At 52.5% G+C, this 24,839-nt stretch overlaps 1 protein-coding gene across 2 annotated transcripts in view; it reads right to left on the bottom strand.

Annotated features, from left to right (window-relative positions):
* The window catches only part of JPH3 (junctophilin 3), a 58,460-nt gene extending 36,260 nt beyond the window's left edge, over positions 1–22,200 (bottom strand). The window contains exons 1-2 of one of the 2 annotated variants that reach the window (XM_074881998.1): positions 21,132–22,200; positions 4,427–5,204 (exon numbers count right to left, since the gene is read on the bottom strand). In XM_074881998.1, the coding sequence (XP_074738099.1) occupies positions 4,427–5,204; positions 21,132–21,513 (1,160 nt within the window). In that variant the 5' untranslated portion in view covers positions 21,514–22,200. Of the gene's footprint in view, positions 1–4,426; positions 5,205–19,643; positions 19,860–21,131 lie in introns of those variants that run through there. The other variant, XM_074881999.1, reaches the window with a different exon arrangement.
* Positions 22,201–24,839: the final 2,639 nt, after the last annotated feature.

The raw sequence follows: 24,839 nt of genomic DNA, 5'->3' as shown, positions 1-24,839 counted from the left end.
CCGGGGCTTTTCTTGCCTTCCTGCTCCCCGTTGAACATCAAACGCGGACGGATGCTTCACCCTCGCTGCAGCATCCTGAAGGAGCATCCATGCTGAGTCCAAACATTTTCCTTTACCCGTCCTCACTGCCAGGTTGGCTTTATTCGCTTCCTTTTTCTTTTTTTTTTTTTCTCCAGTTTCCCTTTCTGAAGTTGAATGACACTGTGCTAATTTGTAGCCCAACTCCTCCTGAGACTATTGAGCTTAATTATATTTTTCTCATCGTTGGTGAACGGCTCGGCTATAATTATGCCTGGAAGTGCATTACTTAGGACTAACCTGAGAACAACATCCCCTCTGGAGTGCTGGGGATCGGCTGCTCTGAGGAGCTGTTATTTAAGGCGCTGAACAACGGGCCCCCATGAAGCTTGTTCTGGAGAGCAGCTGAGTGCTTGCTAAAGGCCGCCCATCTTTGGGACTCCTATCCCTAGCACCGGTGACAGCCCTTCCTCTCATAAGTAGTCCACCCACTAATTACAAAACCTTGAATTGTGGTAGCAGAAGGAAACCCTGGAGAGAATTAGAGTCTGTCTGCCTTGCATTAGAACTACCATCGTCCGTCGCTGAGAGCTGGAGTGAGGCCTGAGCTCCTCCCGATGCTTCATGTGCATCTGTCCTCCACAGCCAGCAGCTGTGCCAAAAGCCAAGGGGTGAGGATGAGCTTTCTGGCCCACCTCTCTTGCCTGGATATTATATTTTAGGTGACCGTGACACACCAATGCCTATGGACAATTTGTGTTAAGCATGAACTAACGAGATGGGACCTGGTGTCTCCAGTGCATCCTTCATCCTTCCAGGGTAGCAGCAGAAAGAGCGATGGCTCTTGGCTGATACCAGAGGAATAAAGCACACCACAGCCCAAAAAAGACACCCTGCACCTTCCCTTTAAACAGCCTGGAAAAGGGCTCCCTCCCTGGCTACCTCTGACAACCGATAGTTGATACCAACGGTAGTTTTTCAGACCTGATTCACAGCCCTTCTCACCCATTGACTTTACACAAACTATTTCAGCAAAATGGGAGACATAAGAGGAAAGAAAGGGTTCTTTCATTGTAATTGCATTGAAGAAAATTTAGGAGAACCATCTACGGAACCTAAAAACTATTCCTTAAATGAGCTTACTTTTCTGTGTCACAGATAACATTGTACTCTGTTCAGACTAAAACAACTTTAAGAATCCAATTTACTTGTCTCCAGTACACTATGTTTTTAGCCTACTTTCTTCAGGAAATGGGGCTTACTTATGTGACTGTGCTGTTTATATATCTATATGCCATCACTCCCACACTAATAACTTTTGAACGTGTTGGCCAATTCCAACCAAATCTGACAGAGCAGTAGAGTTTTCAAAAATACTGAATTCTTACAAATTTAATGAAATACGTGGGTGGGTACATATTTTTCCCCACCAAGGGAAAGGCTGCAGAGTGAACTCAGCCATATTATTAGACAGAAGAGAATACACACACACACACACACACACACACACGCATGCACATACACAGACACACACCAGTGCTGTTAGAAAATGCCCAGGTGCTGGTAAGCCAGAGCTCGCGTTGGTATTAGAGGGGGGATATTGCATCTCTGAGCCCCAAAGCCACTGAAATGAGCATCAGGATTCCTCCGGCAGCACATCCACTGCCTATTTTGTGCCTTTCTTTCTGTTTGGACGATGCAATTTGGTGTGGGCGCTGCAGGGGAGTGTTTATTCATTTAGAAGCTTTAAAATTAATCAGACTAATTATATGAAAGCCTTTCTAGCTGGTTCTGCATTTGTAAAACCTTGCTCTCTTCTGGTTCTGCAGGCTGAGAGGCCGTCTCTGCAAAAACCCTCGCAAAGGGGAAGAGCTCGAGGTGAAGGGTCGCAGGTTTCAGACAAAGCAACTCTCCCTGCTTCCATGTCGAGCTCCTTGGGCCTCTCCTGTGCGTGGCCAAATTGCAAACCCAAAAGACCCTCCAAAACCTCAGGGCTGAGCCTCTACGCCCACCTAATCGCACCTGCCCCCCCGTCTCCAGCAAAGCCTAAATCCTGCGATTCCACCCGACCGTAGCCGAATGGTTTGGCTCTTTGTTGATAGGATTCACAGTCTCAACATAAACTATTAACAGGCAGCAAAAATTCCTGGGACGGATGTCATTTGTGGTTGGTAACCCAGCACTAATGGCACAGCATGCATCACGTTGGAGTCTGTCTGTCCCCAGCTCGCGCAGCGAGAGATGGGCTGTGCAGCAGATCAATAAAGGGCTTTTCAACACACCAGCAGCCCTCGTGCACCGGAGGCGATGGCTGTGTCACAAAAAGAGCAAAGCCCTGCATCCTGGCACTTGCTTTCTTCCACAACAGACCAGTTAAAACCAAATGCAAACAGTGGAGGCAGCTGGGCTGCAGGATGGAGATGTCAGGTTGCTCACGGAGCACTTTCTGGTGGGACCAGGTTCGGTCTCTGACGGAGTATCCTAGAAGCAGTGCACTCCCATTCATTTATTTCTTTCCATCTTCACTGATGATTAAAGGGGTCCTCTGGGTGGTCCCCACATCCCAAAGCTTTTCTCCTCCTCCATGCAAATGCATGGTCATGGACTGCATCATCCCCCCCAGCACTCCAGCGGAGCTCAGGACCGTCTTACCCCAGCTGGTACAGGGGAGGAAGGTATTCATGCCCTGGCACTCCTATCTAATTTGATTTTTTTCCTTCTCTCTAATAATTAGAAGGTGGAACATTATATGTCAAGAGCTCATTAAGCATTTCCAACATGGGGGAGATCATATCTCTTCCAACTCCCACTCTGGTGGCTTTCCAGGACCATTACCACCTGGGATGGAGGATGCTCAGGTTCCCAGACCCAGCATCCCCCCGCAGACTAGAGCTCCACATTTTCAGGATTCAGGCCTTTGTACCAAGGCATTTGCATCCCCAGATCACAGGAAAAGATCTGGTCTTTCCCCTGCTCTGCAGTCTGTTTCCTACCTGGCAATCTAGCGGGATTTTTTTCTTTCTTTTTTTTCAAACCTTTGACAACAGTTTGGTACAACATCAGCTCGAAAACATCATCAAGCCCAGATATGCTCCCAGAGCAGGCCTGGGAGTCTCATTCACATTGCAGATAAGTCATCAGCAGACATGCTGATAAAGATTTCAAGTGTGACTCTGCATACAAATGATCCAGACCCAACAATTAATCCCGCACAGGCGACTGAAGAGGTACCTGGGTTTTTCCCCTAACCCCACCCTTTTTCCCCAGCCTGGCTGCTATAGGTAGCACTTGCTCAGAAACCAGAAAGGAATGTCCATGCTCTATTAAACCAACCCTAAAAGGTGGTACAAAGAGCCCTGAATTCAGCAGAGGAGCCTTTCCTCCTCGGCTCACCTCTTGTCTGGGAGCTTGCTGTGAGTCACAAAGCTCCAGGCGCATTTTGGGAGGCAGCTAGAAGGTGCTTGAGTTGGTCCTGCTTTGAGCTGGGAGTTGGACCCTATTTCAACCTAAATTATGCATGGCCCCTCTCCCCCCACCCTCCTGCTGGTTTTCAGCCAGATCAGGTCCCTGCTCTGAATCACTGAGCAGTTCCATGATGGCTACAGGCAGCCTGGGGAGTGGGGGTTTCTTGAGGCTTGTAGGGATTATCTGGGCACCCAGATCTGCTGCTTTCTAGCAGAGCCTCAGGCAGGGCAAACCCTCCCCGAGCATCAGCTGCAGCCAGCGATTTGACTGCTTTTCCACTCAAAACCTCTTTTGGGAACAGAAATAGCTGGGAATCCTCCCAGCATAGGCCAACCCTCGGATGGTTCCTCCTGGCTATAAGTCAGACAGAGGATACGGGCAAACAGCATCTCAGGAGCTCTTCTGCTAAGGCTATTATCCTGCTTATTAAAGACGCTCGGGAGAAATGGGGTAAATAACCCAGTGCCTCCTAAGTGACAGCTATCAGCCTGTGAGCCCCACACTGTGACCCACAAGTGCAGTCCCACCACAGTGCAACCACCCCCTGCACAGGCTGCAGCGAACGCACTGCTCTGGGTGAGCCTGCATGGCCTTGCCGGCTGGTTGGGGAAGGCCGTGCATCCACAGCCCCCTCAGAGTTAGCCAAGGGACAATTCAGCTGGGATCCACCTCATTTTGAACACCATCCATGAGGTTTGGGCAAGCCCAGCAGCTTGGCTTTCCAGGATGCTCCTCACTCTTGCTTTGGGGTCCAGATAGCACCAACCACTGCCTGCACCAGCAGATGCCCATCGCCATGCTTGCCTGCCTCCAGCAGCTTTCCTAAAATGCCCCCTTGAGCACCTACTACCACAAAAAGTCTTATCCTACTTCTCCCATCAAACCACAGGCGTTGGGGCAGGACCGCTGCTGAGACGCCACGTCGGGATGGGGACCACCTTACCTGGACGCCGCGATCTCCGCTTTCTGCTTGGCGATGGTGGCCGCCCGCTCGGCCGCCTCAACGGCCCGATCCACCTTCTCGCGGATCTTGCTGGCCCGCAGCGGGATGAGGTTCTTCCTCTTGCCACTGACCAGGATGTTCTGCTTGTACTTGCCCTCCTCCTTGGTGCCGTCGGGGAAGGTCATGCAGCCGTAGCCATGGCGCTTGTTGTTGGCCCATTCTCCCTCATACTTCAGCCCGTCCGAGCGTTGGCTCACCCCGAAGCCCGACCGCTTGTCGTTCTTCCACTCGCCGACGTAGATCTCGGTGGTGGTGGCGTCGATGTCGTCTTCGATGACGGAGAGCTCAGCTTCGCCCTCGCCCAGGCTGATGGTGGAGTTGATGTCGCTGGCGGTGGAGCTGACGGTGCTCATCCCGGCTTCACTCCGGAAAGAGCTCTGCTTGCTCCGCTGGCTGGCCAAGGAGCTCTTAGACTCGGACTTACGGAGCTTGAGCCCACTCAGCAGCGACCGCCGGAAGATGCCCTTCTTCTTGCTCTTGAGGATCTCGGCGTCGCTGTGGGCCATGAGGACGAAGCCACCTCGGGAGACGGCGGGGCTGCCAGCCACCGCCGGCGAGGAGTCGGGGTGCAGCGCTGTGCCGTTGGTGTGCTCACTGCGCAGGGAGTTGATGGACGTCCTCAGGGGTGACCTGATAACCGCAGCCATGCCGTAGGGAACGCTCTGCCGGACGCCGTAACCCTGGCGCATCCCTCCGACCCACTGGCCCTGGTATGTCCCTGGGAAGAGGAGACAAAAGCAAAGAGGGGTTTCATGGCATGGCATCCCGTGGACCACTAGCAGTGTCAAACTCAGAATCCCAGAATCATCTGGGTTGGAAAAGCACTTGAAGATCCTCCAGTCCAACCATGAACCTCACACTGACCATTCTCAACTCCACCAGATCCCTCAGCACTGGGTCAACTCCTTTGCAAGCCCTTCACTAGCAGGAAACACAAAATGCAGCTCTGGATCCCAGTCCCATCTCCATGACAAGGATTGTAATGTCACGTTGTGGGAGGAAAAAAATAACATCTTGGTTGGATTGCAGGCATGCACTCCAGCTGCAGCGTGGAAATATCAGAAACCAGCCAAGGCACCAGCGTGCAGGGAGCGATGCTTCGAGGAACTGTCCCTCAGAACAGCCCCTAATTTGAAAGGGAAGGGAGAAGGGAGACGGGGTAGGGGAATTGTTATCCGGGAGCAGACTTTGATCCCATCCATGCTGCCGGCAGTGATCAAAGCGGATGGTATATTACAATGCATTTATTTATATACATAGTGCCTTTCATCCGGCGTGTAGCGGAAGGGAGCAGCTCTGTAGAAATAAAGGCCTCAGAAGCAGAGATCCATTTGGTCATTCTCCTTGGAAATGTGCCCCTGTTTGAACTCCTATATTTGCGTGGGCACTTACTGGAGTTGATTAACTAGTCGTTAATGGGATGAAACACACACGGGACCTTGCTGTGACACTGGAAATGGAGGCACAAGAAACCCATCCAGCCCAGGAAGCACAACCAGAGTATAACACCTGCCCTGCGCGCCGAAATGTGCGGTGGTAATCTGCCCGGGGTTTATAACCCCTTCCCCTCCTGGAGCTCAGCGATTGCCACGCTTTTGCATTTTAGCCCAGCTGGTTGAACTGCGGGGCTTGTTTTTATTCTTAGGTTAGCTTAATCTCTTCTGGACTAGCTCGAGATGTAGTGATTCACCTCCCGCCTAAGCCCTCGTGGGGCGGATTGATGAGCCTGAGGACAGCTCCTCGCCTGACACTGGTGCTGCTGGGATGCTGCGGCCAGTCCTGGCCCCGGGCTGCCCTGCTGCCCCCCACCCCCGGCTGGCGATGCCAAGAGCAAGGCCCTGTGCTGGGACGGGCACAGGCAGCACCTTGCAGCACCGGGGCCTCCTTTTGTGCCAGCCCTGCTCCTGCACGCCAAGGGAGTCTTAAAATAGACTTGCTGAAACAGTGAACCCTATGAGAATCAAACTGAAACAGCCCCGACGAAAACAGCCTGGATGATTACCACCAGCTCAGTCTGATAAAGACTTTCCATACCCTCTCTGCACAAGATGCTCTTTGCAATCAGGTTGTGATTCGTAGACATGAGCAACCTGTTGGGTCCACCTGAGCCGGCTCTTTTGGCTGCAAAAATATTGTTCCCTGAGACCTATCTGCCTTGCTGCAGTGTTTTCCCTCTCAATATTTTCCAATGCCCCAGTGGAAAGGATTATTAAAACAGGCTGTGCTGGCCATCCCCAGCCCAGATAAACCCAACCCTCGCTCCAAGGAGTGATCCCAACCCTACAGTGACACATCCTTCTGCTCTGTTTCATTCCTCATCCCGATCCTACCCCCAGGACTCCCTTAGGGGTTTCCACCACCCTGTCCCCGGGGCTCAGTGGTAGCTCTGGAGACAGGTGCAGGCTGAAGCGGCTCATGCTGAGCACGGCAACTGCTTCCCAAGAGTGTGAAACTAGCACCCGGGCACATTTTGGGGTGCATTTAGGGGTGCATGAGCTGTCTCATCTAATAGCCAAGAGCTCTTTGAACAAACCTCCTGGGGCTTGGGCATCCTTCCCAGTGCTCTGATGCAAGCAACCCCCCAAGGTGCTACATTATGTGGGTGACAGCCTTGTGCACCCAAAAAAAATGCCAGTCCCAAGCTAGGGCACCCCACAAAGACTGCCTCAGAGAAGGGACAAGGAGAGGCAGGGCCAGGCAGGCAGGATTTACCGAGGGTTTATAGGATTAGCACTGGGGAGGGAGGCAGAGCACCAGGATTATGGCAGGACAGGGCGAGGAGGTGGTGGCAGTGCCGCCGGGGAGAAGGATGGGGGACAACCAGCAAGACGGTTGGTAAACAGCTCTGAGGAAACATCAGACATGTCCTGTGGTTGGGTGTGAGCTGTGAGCTGGGCTTGACCCGCTGCAGCCCACTTTGGTGTCTCCAAAAACAGGCAACAAACTGATGCTGCGTGACCACGGCTCTCCCCGTGCCCAGTGGCACCCTGGAACGGTGCCTGGGGCAGGGCAGAGCCCACAAAGTCACCCATCCATCCCCTGCAGACCTGGCACCATCTCGCTTCCCTTTCTGGCTCCTTCTCAGCGCATCTCAGCAGGACAACCTACTGGGGGCGATGGGCAGAAGCCGGGTGAGAGAGATTTCCCCCAACACGCTGAGCACCCCCACAAAGGGAGCCCCCAAGACGTCTTGGGATGTCCTTGCACTGTGCTCAGCTTCCTGTTTCCTATAGAGATGGATTCAATGGGTTTCAGGGAAAGATGCCACTGTGGGGACAGGGAGAAAAGATCCTGCACGAGATTTGTCAGAGCCTGCCCTGCCCGAGTCCTTGACTCCCTTTCCCATGGCTGAATCCCTTGACTCAGTCCCTGGCCCCACGCAGGTCCCTTGACCTCCCTGTCTCCTAGCAAATCCGCAGCTGTGAAAAAAAAAAAAAAAAAAAAAAAAGGCGGATTAAACCAAAGCACCATAAAGCAAGCACGGCCCTTTGCTGAAAACCAGAGGCAGAGGCAAAGAGCAGAACAAAGCGCTCTCGGAGCAGGCGTGACAGCGCGTCTCAGCTGGAGCAGAGGCGGCAAATTGGTCACAGCAGGTTACAGCTGCAGCGAGCGCCTGTGTGTATCTCCAGCGAGGCAGAGGTGCCCGGGAAGCTGTCATCTTTGCATGGTCTTACAACCTACTCCTAGAACTGCACGGCTGCCAGGAGCAATCTCTGCATCTCCTTGGCAAGGCTGATTTTTCGAGGTAGAGGATGCAAGGAGGTGAGGAGCCAGCCCAGCCAGCCAGCCCGTCCTGCTTCTCCCCTCCCAGAATCATGGAGCAACTCCCAGCAGAGAGTAAAACCCACACCCCACACATGCTTTCAGGGGTGTTGTGGCTCTCCTACTTGCTTTCCTGCTGGAGGCAGCAGCGTGGATTACCTCTGGGGGTTGCCTGGGAGGGCACAGCCACCTCCCTGATGGCTACCAAGACATCTGACCATCTTCATGGCCACCAGCACACCAAAGAGATTCCTTCCAGGGAGCTGAGATTGTCCATCCTTCCTTACCCAAACAGCACTTCATCTAACTTTATTATGTTTTAAACCCCTAAATATCCCAGGATTTGGCCGTAAACACTGGAAGGTCTCAGAGCCCTCTGATCTGCATTGCTAAGCACTGTCACCTCCTCCCCTTGCACTGCTCAGCTTAACCCCTGCCCCCTAAACATTTGCAGATATATGCACGAAGTTTAATCTCACAAGGAGCCAGGAGACTCTTTCTCTCTGTAGAGGAAACAGGATTTTATGATTTTCCACTTTCCGTGCCTGGATGGACCAGCTATAGCTGTTTCAGAGCTAGGGAGCTGAAAAGGGACATGCAATGGGAAGCCAGTGCAGTGGGGACCATAGGATGGGGCTGGGGGTAATGGGACGAGCATGTCTGATGCAAAAGGTCCCCAGACTGATCTGCTGAGGTGCTGAACAGAGGTTCTCAAGGACTTCAGTGCAAATGTAGAGAGCTGAGCACCTCCCAGGGTCGGGGCAGAAGAGCAGATGCCCTCTTTAACTTGTGTGCCAGAGGGGAACATGCCTCCGTTGGGATGGGAAGCAGCGAGCAAGCCAAGGCTACTGCAGTCCTGGCCACAAGCTGACTGCACTGCCCAAGCCCTACAGAAAAGAGGCAAAGCCAGCGTGACGGAGGAGAATTGCTGGGGAGGAAAACGTGCCAACCTCTTCCCCGCAGCCATGCAGGTCACTGTTATGGATGCCTCCAAGATGCCACAAATCTCCATCCCACTTCTGTATGGGCCTTTTGCACTGGGCAAAAAAGACAAAGAGCAGCCAAGAAAGCCTTGGACATGGAAAGAAAGTCCTCCTGAGCTCGGTAATTTGTGACTTACTATGGTAATACAACCGAAGCAGCAGCCATTTCTGCGTTGTAGCTCTTTCCTTACTATCAATATTTGCAAAAAGCTTCCCAAAGCATTAATTGCATGATATTAATGGAGTGATTGCAGTGGGGAAAATGCAGCATCCATTACGTGGTCAGGGCAGCATCGCACAGGCAGCCGAGCTGTGCAGGCAGGGCTAGGGCTGGCTGGAAGTCGTGGACAAGAGCAGATGCAGGACAGGAGAGCACTGGACATCCAAGCCAAGAAATCTCAGCCACCACTACCACCCTGCTGAAAAGGGGGCCTGGTCCTGCCCTGGGAATGGGAATTCTGCAGTAAAAACAGAGCCCAAGGGAATAAGCAGGTTGTGCTCATGCTTGCCGTGGTTTTACCCCAGGGAAAATTTTTTGACTTCTGGTGTCATCGCTCCAGCAGGATTTGGCCAAGATAGAGGTGATGCCAAGAAGGGTGGGGATGTGGCCACGCGTGTGCAGAGCAGAGACAAGGAGAGGGCGTAACCTGAGGCTAGGAGAAAATAACTGAAGTCATCCTGAAAGATGGATCGGCAAGAAAATTCCTCTTTCAGAAACTGCAGATGGAGCGTGAGCAAGGGAACGGGCTTGTGGGGAAGACAGGGAAAGTTGGGATGGAAACATGGAGGGAAGAAAAGAGGCAATGCAGTTGTTGGCCACTTTCAATTCTGTCCTTAAGCCTGGGGTTTGGGGTTTTTTTGGCTCACTCCCCTTGGAACAAGGCTGGGTTGTTTCCAAATGGCTTTTAAAACTCCTGCAGGAATTTCCATTGCTTTGAAGACCATGTGGAGCCCCATCCTTGGCTGAAGACAGCTGGGCTGAAAGCAGAAAGCGGGAAGTCACTGGCCTCCAAAGCATCATTTCTGATGCTCCAGCAGAAGATAAAATGTTTTGAGAAATGACAAGTACCAAAAAGTAATCTAATTTGTTGAAGTTATTCAGCGCTTTCTCAGCATTTGGCTCAGGAGGCTAAAATATATTCTGGGAAGAGAGCAGAGTCTGCAGGGCTGCTCCTCTTGTCCCCATAATGCCAAAATCCCCGAAATCAGGGTTAGCCCTGGTTTGCACCTTGCAGAATCAGGGAGGTGAGCAGGACCCTGCGCAAAGCCGACTACGAGATGGCTGGGTGCAACCTCTGCGCCTCTGTGTTCCCTGCTGGAAACAGGGATAATGCAGCAGCACTCCAGCGATTCAGCTGGGTATTGGGAAGACTAATTAGCTCCTATTTGCAAAGTGCTCCTGGAGGATCTGAGGCATTACAGACACCGGAAAGAATTACGGGTTTCCGTTCATTTCTTTGGCTTTGCCAAAGAGCTTTTTGGGATTTTCCTGGGGAGCGGGGAAGGAGGAGACCCATCTCCATCTCCAGCTCATCTCCTGGGGGTCCAGCCGCTGCGGTGGGGCTCGTGTAGGTGCTCGTGGGCCCAGGACTGCAGAGGGAGCTGCTCGCTCTTGTACATGAGGTCTTCACCATGACTGGGAAGAGGCAACCAACTCATGTCTTGCTCTTCCCACACGCAGCACCCTGGGCTGAAACCTCAGGCAAGAAGAAGAGTCACTTCATTGATGCCGCTTGTCTCTATACCAGGTGCATTTTGCACAGAACAAAGCAACGGAGAGGCAAAGGAGACCTGAAACACCTAGAAAATGGCCTTTCTGGCCCAGATGGAGGTGGCCTACAGTGCTGCACTCAGCAGGTGAAGGTGAGAAATGCCAGAGGGTGGAAAGCGCCCGGCTTTGCTGCTTGCTGCCCCAAGCTGAGGGGCTGCCTGGCACCCACAGTCTTCTCCTGCTTACGGAGAGATGGCAAAGACCAACAACGATGCCCGGGGGAGTCCAGCTTTCCAACAAACAAGCAGCACCTTAGGGCACACCAGAGCAATAAGTGGATTTTGAATGATACTGGGGGTAGCCCCAAGGGGTGAAGATGAGCTGCTCAGCACCCAGCACATGGGGCTTCCCGTGGCTGAAAGTGGGATCATTCACTTGGATATAAACCTGGTCCATCTCCACCATGGCATTGGAAGGAGACAGAATTCAGGATTTTTGGGGTTGGAATGGCTGCATTTTCTTCCGTCCCTCTCCCCATACTCAAGGATTTGGCATTTTGCAGGCTGCTGAGCCCTCTGGCTCCACTCCAGGGACACCATTAAGTACAAGCTTTATGGACTGAAGGCTGCTCACAGGCTTTTCCCAAACAGAGACAGCCAGTTCCGTGTCCTGCAGGACAAAGCCCTTGGCAAGCACATGGGGTAAAGCACACAGGGAGGTTTGCACAGACCTGCCCTGCCTTGCTCCGCTTCAGTTTCTCACACGGAGAAATTCAAGCAGTTATTTAGGATGCTGTAAAGCATTTTGAGGCCCGTGGGCACATACATATTATTATCACAACACGACCTCAGAAGAAGTCAAATGCTTAGAAAAATATTCCTTACCCATCATTGAGTTAAAAAAACCCCACAAACAACCCACCATCACGGGTCAATGCAAGGTATTTCCACGTTAGCTAAAATAATCAGTGACACGGGCGCAGCTACCCAGGCTTTCACAGAACATGGGAGCAGCAGGCTTCAAAGGGCAGGTTTCTCTGTAGCCTCTGTCCCATCCTTGAAGCACAGCCAGATCCGCCTGTTACAGTGACTGTTCGGCAGCAGCAGTGGTCCAACCCTCCCAGCTTCCTTCCGCCACTCAGCAAAATTTGGGAATGAGGTCTGAGTTGTCCAAAGCGCCCATCCACTTTTCCAAACCCAGCCAAAGTAATTAGGCCTTGCAAATTGCTAGTTTATCTTGCGAAGGATCCTTCCTGGTATGCTCACCCCCCCCTCTTATCTCTGATCTCTGTAGCATATTAATTAAAGACATCCGATGGCAATAATTAGGCCGGTCTCTTGAATTCCAAAAGAAGGAGGAAGTTTTACAGATACCACTTTCCAGCTTTGCGATATCAGAAAGTCCCAGGGAGGATTCATGCCCAAATCACGTTTAGCATCTCAGAAACCTCCATCCCAAAGAGAAGATGCATGAGAGAAAAGAGAGGCCTGGAGGATGCTAATTCAGCCTCAGTCCTGATGGTGTGATGATGGGGACACGCTCGTTGGCCACCCCAGCTGATGTCCAGCAGTCAGGGGGCCTTGGTGGTAAAAATATGCCCCCCAAAGGTGCTACTTGTACGTATGGGTCCTCCTGAGCATGCATATGGGTGCATATTTGGTGCCAAGCCCTCCTCAGAGCCGTTCCTCCTGCACTCCTGGCAGCGGGACAAGGCGTTGTGCTGGGTGACTTGCATTCCCTGCCCTGTCCCCAGCTATTGGGCAGAGACCAGCAACCGTCCCCCAAATGCTCACCTAAATCCCATGCAGGCATGGTATGGAGGGCTAGGACTTGCCATCTGCATCGCCCACCGTGAAAGGTGGGAACCGGTGACGGTGCGTGTGTGCAATGCCGCACGGATCAGCCGCGAATTATCTCCCTGCCAGCCCTGCCAAGGCTCTCCATGCCTCTGACCACCACCAAGTCATGCTAAAAACACAGTCAGATGCTTCTGCTGGGGCTGCTAATTTGCCAAAAATATGCTCTGGTAACTGCTTACACAGGGGAAGAAATAAAGTATGGATTTTTGAGTATGCAAATATAATCTGCAGGCACGAACACGTGATGGATGTTAGTCATGTTGCTTAATGCAAGGCTGGATACATACATACTTGCTGGGCACAGTGAGGTCTAGGCATCTGTGGAGGAGAGAAGGGAAGGGAGACAGGAGAACGGCAAAGAGCAGAGCAGAGAGAAGAGAGGACGCGAGCAGAGCTGTCGTGGGCTGCTTTGCTGCTGCCTGGGTGCTGGGTAGCATTAAGTCTGTTGCTGGGCCTCTGCAAATAATAAATCATTACAGTTGTGCAGCTCCTATCAGCACAGTTAGCTATCACTTTTTAAAGCTAAATGGCAGGGACCCTCCATCTAAGGAAACAAACCAGTGGGGTGGTTGGGTTTGGGTGACGGAGCGTAAGAGATCACTTTGCAAGCAGGTAGAGATGGGTGCAGGGCTGGTCTGCACCTGAAAAGCAGGGCCACATGTGGCGAGAATGCTTATCTGGGGGGTGTGAGCCCCATCCAAAACATGGGGAGTCCTTTACATTCTCATTGCCATGATGACTGCCACAAAGATACTTTGCAATCAGATCAGCAGAATGAAGCTGCTTCCCTCACTGGCAAACAACGTGTGTCATGGCACTGCAAAGACTGCTGCTGTTTGCACTTACAGAGGGGAAACTGAGGCGCAGAGCGAGATGGAGGATGAGCTCCTCCAACAAAACAAGGTGTGTGGCTCCTTCTGCTGCGGCCACGAAGTGGCTTTGCCCAGCCTACAGCAAACCTATGGCAGGGCAGGGAAGGGGGCAAAGCCCTGAAGCTGGTGTCCTACCCCTCAAGATAACCCCAGCCGCAGGGATTAAACCATTTTTCACAGGGACTGGCCAGTAATGAATACGTGCCCTTATAATATTAAGGAGAAGCCACTCCAGAAGAATCACATATGGAAATTCAGCTCGGAGAACATCTGCGAGAGGAGCATCCCCCCAGACCCATGACTAGGTTCGGGCTCACCTGACAACAGCTTCTGAGGTATTTCAGCTATTTGCTTTGAGGGGGAAAAAACTCAATTTGCTCTCTGTGGTGTGCAGGACAACGCAAGTCTGTGCTGAGCACCCCCTCCCTCTTCCTTCTCATTGCTTCTGTATCTCCTGCTTCCCCGAGCCTGTTTGCGTTCGTTAGTAATTGCCTTTTCCAGCCAGCATTCGGAGAAATGCTTCAAACCATTATAATGACAATCAAATCTCAGCATTGCTAATTCTGATGGGGCTCATAATGCATCTCAGGCCAGTCACGATTTTTCTTAAAGCACCAGATCCTGGAGTCAGGGGAAATGTAGCTTTCTAAAAGGAAAAAACTAAAGCAAGAAATTTCTAGTCTTCCTGGGAATGGGAAGTGCCAGGTTTGCTGGAGCCAAGGAAAGTCAAGGGAGCATCATCCCCTGGTGAAACGGGGCCCAGAGCAGCCGAATCCCTGCAGATTTGGACACCGACTGGGACCAAAACCAGGATGAGGCTTTAGCACGAGGGGTGCGAAACACATTAACATATCGCTCAGCGCCTTTATTACAGCTAATGTGCTCCTCTCACAAAGCAGAGTGAAATCGGGCTAATGCTTAGTCCGTTAATCCGCCAGCGCTCTAATCCTCATCGCAAACTCTGTGATCTCACCCCATTTCTCGGCAGAGCTCACGGGAGTAAGGGCTAATTCTCCGGTGCTCGCAAACGGCGCTGCGTGCCGGCGCCGGGTTTTGGGTGGCTGCGTCCCTTGAGAGGTGTGGGAGATGCTCAGGTGCGTGGGACGAGGCTGAGCTCCCCACGGATGTGGGATACGAGGCTGTACCAGGAGCGGGGACGGCACAGGATGGGACAAGGTGAGAACAGGGTTTACTTATTTCCTGTGAAATAAATGATCCAACCCCTTATTCAGTCCAAAGAAACACCTTACAGACCCAAAGTGATGCCCTGAGCAACAAATCGTATCTTTATAGAGATCGTCTTGGTTTAAATATCTGCAAACTTAGGGACCTTGCTCTGGCTTTTCACTCATTCATGAAAATTCATGATGCTCTGCTGTATGTTAAGAGTAAGTGGAACCTCTTCAGGGAATAATTTTGGGACAGGAATGGCTGGTCTAAGGGAATGTTCATGCATCGATTGCAATTTTTAAGGATTTTTGATTCAAAGGCCAGAATGTCTCTTTGAAAAGCCAATATCAAACCCCAAAACATAAACACTTGCTGTTCAAGTATTTTTTTTTCTCCAAGCTCCCCTTTTTTGTTAACAAATACTTTAATTGTAAGTTAAACAACTTACTGCAGAGGTAAACTAGCATCAAGACTCTCCCGTAACTATTGCAAACTCCTGCCAAAAAAAAAATCCTTTCTTGGTCAGGATTTCAGCCAATGCCAAAGCCAGACCCCAAACAGGCAAAAACTGCCAAATCTCCCCAGGCAGATGCTAAACCACAGTGTTTTTCCCCCTATAAGACCATCACCAACCTCACCCTGCCCAGCTTCTGTATCTTCAAGTCATGCCTATGTTAATACAGATCATTCATCTACATCAGCGTTACCTGACTCAAAGCATTCAAAATTAATCAGGTTCATTTTAAAATCAAGGCATTTTTAAACAGAAGGCATTTTTAGCTCTTGTCTGCTGGTTTCCAGCCTGTAAGAATGACTTTTCTGCAATAGTCTGGGTGGAAACCTTGCTTCAAAAATGAAGCTGAAAATCTTGCAAAATCACATGATTCCACAAGCTGGAGCTTCAAGGAAAAAAAACGTTCAGTTACAGGAGCAGATGTCACCCAACCACGAGGAGCCCCATGGGATATCAAATCACATGCAAATATCCTGAGATTTGCATTAAAAGCTGTGAGAAACCCACCCCAGCATCCCCAGTGAATGGATATTAAAGTTGTGCTTCAGGACTCAGGTCACCCTCTATTATGGGTCAGGGAGAGGTGTGTAAGGGGGTCAGATCCCTCCAGGGTTGGTCCTACACCATCCCCTGGAACATCACATCTGGATAAAAAACTCGAGAAGATGGAGTGAGGGTCTAAGCCTGTCTGGCAATTTCTATCTCATGTACTTTTCCCCGGGGTCAAAATCCTTCTTCCTCTGTCCTGAGCTGTACCTGAAACTAAGCAGCATGTTCCAGTGAGATAAGTAATAACCATGAGTTCATATCATTTATTTTTAATGACGCTGGTCAGAATCTTCATTTAGTATTTTGATTCATTTTCCTATGTTCGGCGGGTCCTCATGTTTCTCTTATCGCTCTCCTATAATGACTGCTGCACTGCAAACATCTTCCATACCAAATCTAGCGAGCGAGATATTTTATAAACAAAGTTCATAGCTTTTTTTTTAATTATCAGGCTCTTGGGGGGGTTGTTAGGATCAGCTACGTGTGTCTGGATTCTGCAGGAACCAGGAGGATCAGGGATCAGGGCGCATTTGTATTTGCTCGTTTCCGCCCACTATTTAAAGTGCATCAACAATTCCTTCCCGGCAGCAAAATAAGACGAGAGCTGATACTTTTAAGGTATTTCTGACATCCGCGCTATTAATAGATCGCATGGAAATTTGCCCTCGCTCGTTGGTTCCCTGCAACTGTAGAAGAACCCGTGAAAAACCCCGGTATGTAGAGAGGCATGAGGCAGCGCTTGGTGATGCCGCTGCCCTTAGCGGCACTGGCCGGTGGTGGTTCACCCAAAAACACTTCTCAGCTCAGGCGAGGGGGATGCAGCCCCTTCCCGGACAAGCAGGTCCCCCCCCCGGCATCCCTGGTCCATCCCCCCAAAGCAGCCCTCTACGCTGGCAAGGGGCCTGCTTTTTCAAAATATTTCATGTTTTTCACCTCCTCAACCATTTCAAAGCCATTTGGTCAGTAGCTCCTGCTAAAGGAGCGGCTGGAGGTGTCACCGGTGCCACCACAGAGGTGGGGAAAGTGGGGCAAGGAGCCACCGTGGCTCCTGCCTGGGCAGGACAGGCTGCGAGAGAGCCCACACCGGCAGCTCCCACTGCACTGCTTCCCTCTCCCCATCGCTCCCAAAGCATGAAAATTTCCCAACGCGGGCCAAGAAAACCCACTTGCCTACTCACACGGTGCTAACAATGAAAACACTAATTATATTTCACTCACCTATCAAAGGGATGATTCATTTAGGTGAGTGGGCACGGAGGATTACACAAGATGAACACGGCGATGCGACCGCCCATCCCTTTTGGGGTAGCCCTCCTGAGAAACAAAGCTGCGTGGAGCACGTGGGCACCCAGGATGGGGTGAAGGGGTGGCAGCAGGAGGGACCTGGTGTGGTCCCGATGCACCACAGACACCTCCAGCCTGGAAAACCACTGCGAGTTGTTCCCCGAGGGCTGGCTGGGCACTGGGAGACCCTAGAGAGGGGCTGGTCCCTCCCTGAGCCCCTGTCCTGTCTCAGATCCCAAATGCTCAGCTGGGGAGAGGTGGAGGGAGAAGAAAAACAGCTTTGGTGGGGATGGAAAGGGCAAAAGCAGATTTGGGGCTTCCTTTATCCACCCCATCTTATCCACTCCCACAATGGTTTTGGCAGCAAAACCCAAACCCAACGCACAGCCCTCGGATCCCCATGGCAAGCCTGCAGTTACACCCCAAACTGTCCCCAGGGTAAAACCACTATTTCCAAAGTGTCCGTGGAGTTACAGAAAGGCAGGAACCAGCTGAGATGTCTCCTGATCTCAGGAGACGGTCTCCAATGGGAGGAGGTCTCCAACCCTCTGCTCCAGAAAGGTTCCACCAGCCCCAGCCAGGGCGACCTCAGCGGCTCCGGCTCACATCGGTGCTGATCCAGGTGGATGCAGCCCCTTCCTCCTGGAGCAAGGGAGCATGCCTGCTCCTGCTCTGGAGCTGGGCTGAATCAGGCCCAGCAAATGCGCGGCACAACTCCAGCATCTGGCTGAAGCAACTCTCAGAAGCCTGGTTTATGTAATATCTGGGTGCTCCTGGATGGGGGCAGGAGGTGGCAGGGATTTTTGGCAGGAAGATAAGGATGTCTCGGCAGTATCGTTGTTCGGGGGGGGTCTGAATGAGTGCGTGTGTGCAGGGGAAAGACAGGACCGTGGGTCAGGCACGCAGCAGCGCCAGGGAGAATTGGCCAAGTGTGGGATTCCAGGGGAACAGCGTGGCTCTGTTTATTTGGGCTCTGTGTCATAGGTCTGGGTCGATGAGCACGTACCCGCATGGCTTGGGGCACACAGCTCGCTCTCATCTGGCGCGTGCAGGGGTCAGGGAGCGCTGGCGCGGGGCCGGGGGCTGACCACGTGCGTGTGGGTATGCGAGCGGAGGGGCGAAGCGCCGTCTCGGCGTGGGGAGGAGAGGCGTGTGTGCATGGCGATGAGTGTGTCGGCGTGGGAGGTGTGAGATCGGCAAGCTGCATGTGGGGGAAGCGTGCGTGCGTGTGGCAGGCGTGAGCACCCGGCGTGGGGAGCCGGGGGGGCTGGGGGGACGGTACCTGGGCTGGCGAGCGCCGGGGGGGCGGGTGGCAACTCGGCTCAGGCCACCGCATGCCATACCCCACGTCCAAGCCCAAGGCATCACCACGTGCGCATCGGTCACACAAAATACTGCTCCCCAAGATAGCGCTGGCAACGGCTGCTGGCGTGTTGAGATTTGCCCTTACCCACTGCCGTGCAAGGAAATGGTAAAATTGGGAGTGAAAACCCATGAATTCTGGGCATCTCGCTTCCTGAGCCTCGCTGCGCATTTAGGGACCCATCCCCTAGCTCTGGTGGATGTGCTAAAAAAAAAAAAATATGCAAGGGATGAATATTTATCTGTGGGTGGCAAGTGACAGATGCTGGGGCGAGGATTCTAGGATACTTCAGTTTGATGAAGGTAATAACTTGAATAGATTAATGAGAAACATCCTTCCCAACAGTTGCCTCCCCTGTGCCATAGCTGCGCAGCCACCCTTCCAGCAGCGCTCCTGCACGCACCAGCTTCTCGCATCCAAACACACAAAGTTCGTTAAGGTTCCAGTGTCCAAAAGGCTGGAGATGCCCAACTTTGGTGTTTTCTACCCAGAATGGTGCCAGGCAACTGGGAAAAGGGCCGTGGCCTCTGGGTGCTTGCAACCGAGGGGGTGAAAGTGTAATTTCAGCTGGGTTCGGTCATCCCACGGCGACTGCCCAACTGAAATGGGGGGAAGTTGGTGTGGAGGAGCCCGTCGGGGCCTGTCCCCGCTGCCGGCAGCAGGATGGGCTTGGCCACAGGTACCATCGCTCTGCCTTTCCCCAGCACCGCCGTCCCCTCCTCCCAGGATGGTTTGCAGAGTTCCTTATGCTACAGACCCTGCCCTTTTCTCCCGCTGATCCTCTTCCCTCCTCCTCAAACGATAAACATGCAATGGAGCTTTTCCGTGCCCAAACTGGCCTGACAAGATGGAAGAAAAAAGCTCTTTGCTTCTGGTAGGTTCTCAGAAACAGTGAAACTGCTGGTAAGCCACCCCAATTTGGAGATGCTCCCCGGGTTTCCCAAAAAACTGCTGCGCTGCAGTTGGCAGCCGGGGTGGGGGGCACATGTGTGCCCGGGGACGGGGCCGGCCCTGCAACACCCAGCCCTCGGAGACCTGTAGTTTATGGAGACTTCTGTCTGCCTTCCCGCAAACCCCCTGGGCAGGGGCTGGGTGCCAGGAGGGGAGCAGGGAGGCGGCACTCGCGTTGGGAACACGCAGAGACACCCCCCCCACCCACCCCCTCCTGACCGCTTTGAACGTGGGAGACGGCGATTATTCTCTGACCAAGCTTTATTCTCAAGTGAAGGACTGCTGGGATTTATTGACGGCTTGCAAACACACACTCGGCAGATTCCAGCTCAGACCCCAGCACTATTCCAGGCGGCTGAAACAAAAGGTTGCAGCTATATTTTCCTTTAGGAGAAAGCCACCAGCACAAAATTATCATTAAAAATCAAAGAGATCGTTCCACCTCTCCCTTTGAGAGCATAAAAGAGCAGCTGCAGATAATGTTTAATCTTGCCTCCCTGTATAATCACAAAGCAGCAAACTGGGTTTTCTAGAGAAAGGTCTTGCAGCACCTTTCAGGAAGGCTGCGATGGAGCTCATCAGTGCTGCAATTTCCTTAACGTAGCAGTCCTGGAAAACGATAATGTCTTAAAAAAAAAAAAAAAAGAAATAAGCCTGCTTTAGAGGGACATGTTTGCCAACAAAACACCGGGGCAGCGCTGCCGAATGCCCCTGGCTGCCGGCAGGTAGGCCTGCCTCGTATTATGGTGGCAATTTAGATGGAAGTAGCCACAAAACACGAGCGAGGATGATACAGCCACTTACAGCACAGCACCAGCTGTTTCTCCTAGTTCGGCCTTAAAGCTTGTTAGTCCAGCAAATTTTTTTTTTTTGGATCGCTCCAATTGGGTTTTCTTGTTTTTTTATTTAATCCTAGTTTCCCCTCCACGTCTCGTTAAGCCGTGTTGACAGCAGAGAATAGCTTTGGTGATCCCTCTGAGCCCCTACACTAAGCATTAAGCTGTAAACTAGGAATGTAAGACTCTTGTCTGAATTAAAGTCTTTTGCTTGGTATTATTAAGCGTGGGGCTGCGTTTGGAGGGGCTGCAGGGTGTGCGAAGACCCCAGCTCCTGGCTGGAAGCATTTACAGCACCAAAGCTGCACCCATCTGCCCTGGACCCCCCACCCCGGACCTCCCCCTCTGCCCCGGGTTGCTTCGATGCAAATCCTACAGGTTCCAGTGGTGCAGTCAGAACCACGAATCCCATGTGCAACTTGGGTCGTCTCCCAACGGCTCGGCCCACCCCATCCTCCAACCCCCCCCAGGGCGAGAGCTGGGTGTCCCCCACCCACACAGCCAGCTCCCCTCCCCAAAAAGCCTGGTCGAGGCGATATGGGGGGGTGTGGGGGGGAGGACCCGGCACCCAGAGACCCGCGGAACATATGGGGCTACCTGTGGCCAAGAGCTGGGCCGGTGCCACGCTGGGCTCGTTCCCTCTCTCCTGCGGGGTACGAGCGTCCCTCGCTCCAAGCGAGCAGGTTGCAAACTCACAGACTCCAGCCCAAAGCCAGGGTCCCCGTTTGGAGGTTTGTACCCCCACACCACCCCCCCCACCCCGGCCGGGAAGGTATCAATGCAGCACCTACCTCCATCCGAGTAGGTCTCTGTCCCGTAGCCATCCTGTAATCCATTGCTCCAGGTGCCTTCGTACTTGGCCCCATTTCCAGTGCATTCTCGGACCCCGTACCGTCCCTTAAATCCATGGGTCCACTCTCCTTTGTACACCCACTTCCCCTTGCTCTCCATGCCAATGCCATGGCGCTTGCCCTGCGCCCAGGTGCCCTGGTAAGTGTTGCCGCTGGGCCAAGTGTAGACCCCCAGCACCTCAAAGCCGTGACTCCAGGAGCCCGAATATTCACCTTGACCCTTCGGGCCGGTACAGATTCCGTGGCCATGAGCCTTTCCGTCCTCCCAGCCTCCACAGTACGACCCTCCATCGTCAAAATTAAACCTTCCCCCACTGGACATGCATGTAATTCGGTTTGCAAATCCCTCAAAAGGTGAAAAAAAAAAAAAAAAAAAAAGAAATGCAGGAAATAAAATGCGAACGATGACTTGGGGAAAAAATAAAAAATTAAAAAAAAAAAATCAAATCAAATCAAACTCAATCGAAATCATGCACCAGATCCACGGAGCTGCTTAAGCCAGTTTCTTGTGATTATTCATTCTCTGGGAGTATATTCGGGATCAGTTCTCTCTTCCCCTGCTGTGGAAACAGTATCATTAAAAAAAAAAAAAAAAAAAATAGCAGCAAGAACAGCAGCAGCTATTGGGTTTTGGTGCAAACGACTCCACCTAAAAACCATCCAAGGCAGGGAAACGGGGGTGGGGGGGTGGGGGGGGAAGGAGAAAAAAAAAAAAAAAGAGGCCAAATGCCAAGAGAAGGAAAAAGGAAAACTAACCCCCCAAGGTGCGCTGGGCAGCCCAGGGCACCCCGAAAGGCTCAGAGCCGGCGCTGCGCCCCGCCCCGCGGGCTGCCCGGCCGGCCGGGCTGGCTCCGGCGCGGCGGCATGGCGGGGCCGGGGCTCTCAGCAATGCGGTGCCTCTGCCCTCCCGCAACGCGCACACGCACCCCGCGCCCTAAAAACCCGCCATCGCCTCCCGGCAGCTCTCCCTCCTCCTCCTCCTCCTCTTCTTCTTCTTCTTCTTCTTCCTCCGCCCTCCCCCCCCACCCCCCCCCCACCCCCAGCAAACCTCACTCCCGGGGGGACCCGCTCGCCTCGCCCGGCGGATCCCGCATCTTGGCCGGAGGATGCTCGGAGGGAGGTTGGATGCCCGGGTGAGGGGCTTGGGGGGGTGGGGGTCGGGGGCAAAAGGCCTCTGCTCGCCCCTTTCTCTCCCCACGGCCTCCCCCCTCTCTCCCCACGACCTCCCCCCCTCCTTCCCGGCTCCCCACGGGGATAAATCCTGCTTATTAATGAGCAGGGATCCTGGGCTTTCTGCTCTGCCTCATCTCCCGGCTCCTGGCTCAGGGTGGATTTAAAGAGACAGGAACTGCGTCGCCTTCGCCTTCCCCCCCCCCCCGCCCCCCCCCGCCCCCCAGCAGGGCCGCAGCCCCCCGCAGCCCCCTGCCACCTCGCTGGGATGCTCCCCAAATTTTATTTATCCCTTCATCTCTCCCCTGCCTCGCTCTCTCTGCTCTCCCACTGGGGTGCGACAAGGGGGCAGCCGTCCCCCGCCACACCCGGGGGTCCCCATTTGCAGGTGGGTGGGAAGCGGGGGTGTATGTGGGGGGAGACACGATGGGAAAGGGCCAAACGCCTCGTTCAGCGCCGCCAATGCCAAGTCTCCAGGCAGACTTTGCTCCGTGCCGGGTCCAGCACACTGCAACACAAATTATTTATTCATGAAAAGGCCGTGCTGTCGCTGGGGGTTTATGGCAGCGGTCCGGGCTGGATTCCCCCCCCCAGGCTGGGCTGCTGTGCACCCCAGTCCCTCCCTTCAACACAGAACATCTCACCGGGGTCCTTCCCATCCCTCGGGAAGAGGCAAAACAGCAGCAGGCCCTCACCAGTCCTGCCCGCAGATATTTGTTATTATTTTTTTTTTTCCTGCGAGTGGTGAAATCCTCCCCAGGCAGAGCCTCTGGAGCACGCGGGGTCCCAGTCCTGCGATGCACCCCCTTGATCCACGCGTGCCAAATATTTGCAGCATGCGGGCTGTGTGCATGTGTATATATCTATCTATTTGTATTAACACACGAGTGTATTAATACACAAGTATTAAAGGGGGAGCTCTGTTTAAGAAAAATTAAAAAGATGCTCACAACTGCCTGCAAAGCAATGTATGAAAACACAGCTTTGCTGGAAAATCTCCGGTAGGACCGCTGTGCGCACTGGTTCGGGTTGCATCCCGCCATCGCCGCCGGCGTTACTGGAGTGCTAGTTTGGAGCCAAGACTATCGACTGGACCCGTCTGGACCAGGACTCCAAGGAAAAAAATGAGTTGTATAAACCCTGGGGATGGAAACCCGCAGGATTTAGGCACGTGCATCCCCGCTAGTTGCGCTCAGTACCTGCCTTGGTTGCCCACCTAGTAGGAAGTTTCAGACTGCGTCTTCCCACTCAAGTTTTTTTTTCTGTATCAATGCATTTTCTTGTCCATCCACTGAAACACATCGCCACCCTTGTCTGGGAGAAAAGCTTCCTCTCTCTCAGAGCTGGAGGCAAGAGATGCAACCAGAGTGGGTGGAAATTTTCCCACTGAAGCATTTTTTTCAGTTGAAAATGTCTTTTCAAACCACACTGGTCCTTCACGAATGCAAGAACTGTACGCATTATACACTGGGGGGTTTTGTTGGGTTTTTTCCCTAAAAATCCCACGCTTCAGGTACTGCATTTTTTGGCAACTGCAAACTCCCATTTTTTTCATGGAGAGAGACTTTGGGTGGAAAGCCCCAAACTTTCCAAGAAAAACACTTCAATTGAAGTTGCTGAAAAGCATATAAAAATTTTGGCAGAGAAAAACAGAAATTCCAGCCCCCTTCTGTCGTTTTCTCCATAGTTTTACACAGTTGTAGTAGTTTTACATGTTAATTGGCACGTTAATTAATGGCCAGATATTCCTTCTGTGGAGTTCAACAGGGTATAGAGACCAGAGGCTGATGCCTGTGCACGCACCAAGGTGCGACACACCTCTGAGCAACGCGGGATGCTGCTCCTCATAAAATAGGGGTTTAAAATAACAGCATGTTTAATGGTACCTGGTGAAAAACTAATAACAGTCTGCTGAAGACGCAGAGAGCAGAATGAGATTTACTAGTGACAAGCGCTAGTGCAGGGCTATCAGGACGGTGCGTGGTTTTAAAATGAGTATTATTTTGGGAACAGCACTCCTGTGTCTGACGAGCGGGCAGTTTCTCCACTAAAAATGCAGCCACGTGTTACATCTTCTGTTCATGACCAGATTTGGGTTTTGTGGTGTGACCGTAGCCTGTCTTGCTGCCCTGGGGCTGGAGTGGAGGGTTTGGTCAGAAAGGGCCATTGTGGTTATTAAAGGGTTTAAGATGGGCTTCAGGAGGATCTGAAAATTCCCAAACCCCATGTTAGCAGCCAAATCTGTGGGAATACCAGATGAAGGAGCTGGATGGACAATCATGGATGCCCGGGCGATTGTGGCGTGGTGGTTAACCGTGACACAGCCACGCTGCTGTCCCTGAGCTATCCCCAAATAAATCTGCTTTTCTCAGACTTTAGCCAAAGGTCAGGATTACTTTAAAATAAAAACTCACACCCCAATCATCTGCAGGCCTTACTGCCTTGGGGATTCCTTCCCAGACCAGTTCATATTTCCTC

The sequence above is a fragment of the Strix uralensis genome, chromosome 12 (genome assembly GCF_047716275.1).
Source record: "Strix uralensis isolate ZFMK-TIS-50842 chromosome 12, bStrUra1, whole genome shotgun sequence".
NCBI classification, from domain to species: domain Eukaryota; kingdom Metazoa; phylum Chordata; class Aves; order Strigiformes; family Strigidae; genus Strix; species Strix uralensis.
Note: the sequence above shows the minus strand (reverse complement) of the source record. Positions and strands in the feature narration are given on the sequence as shown.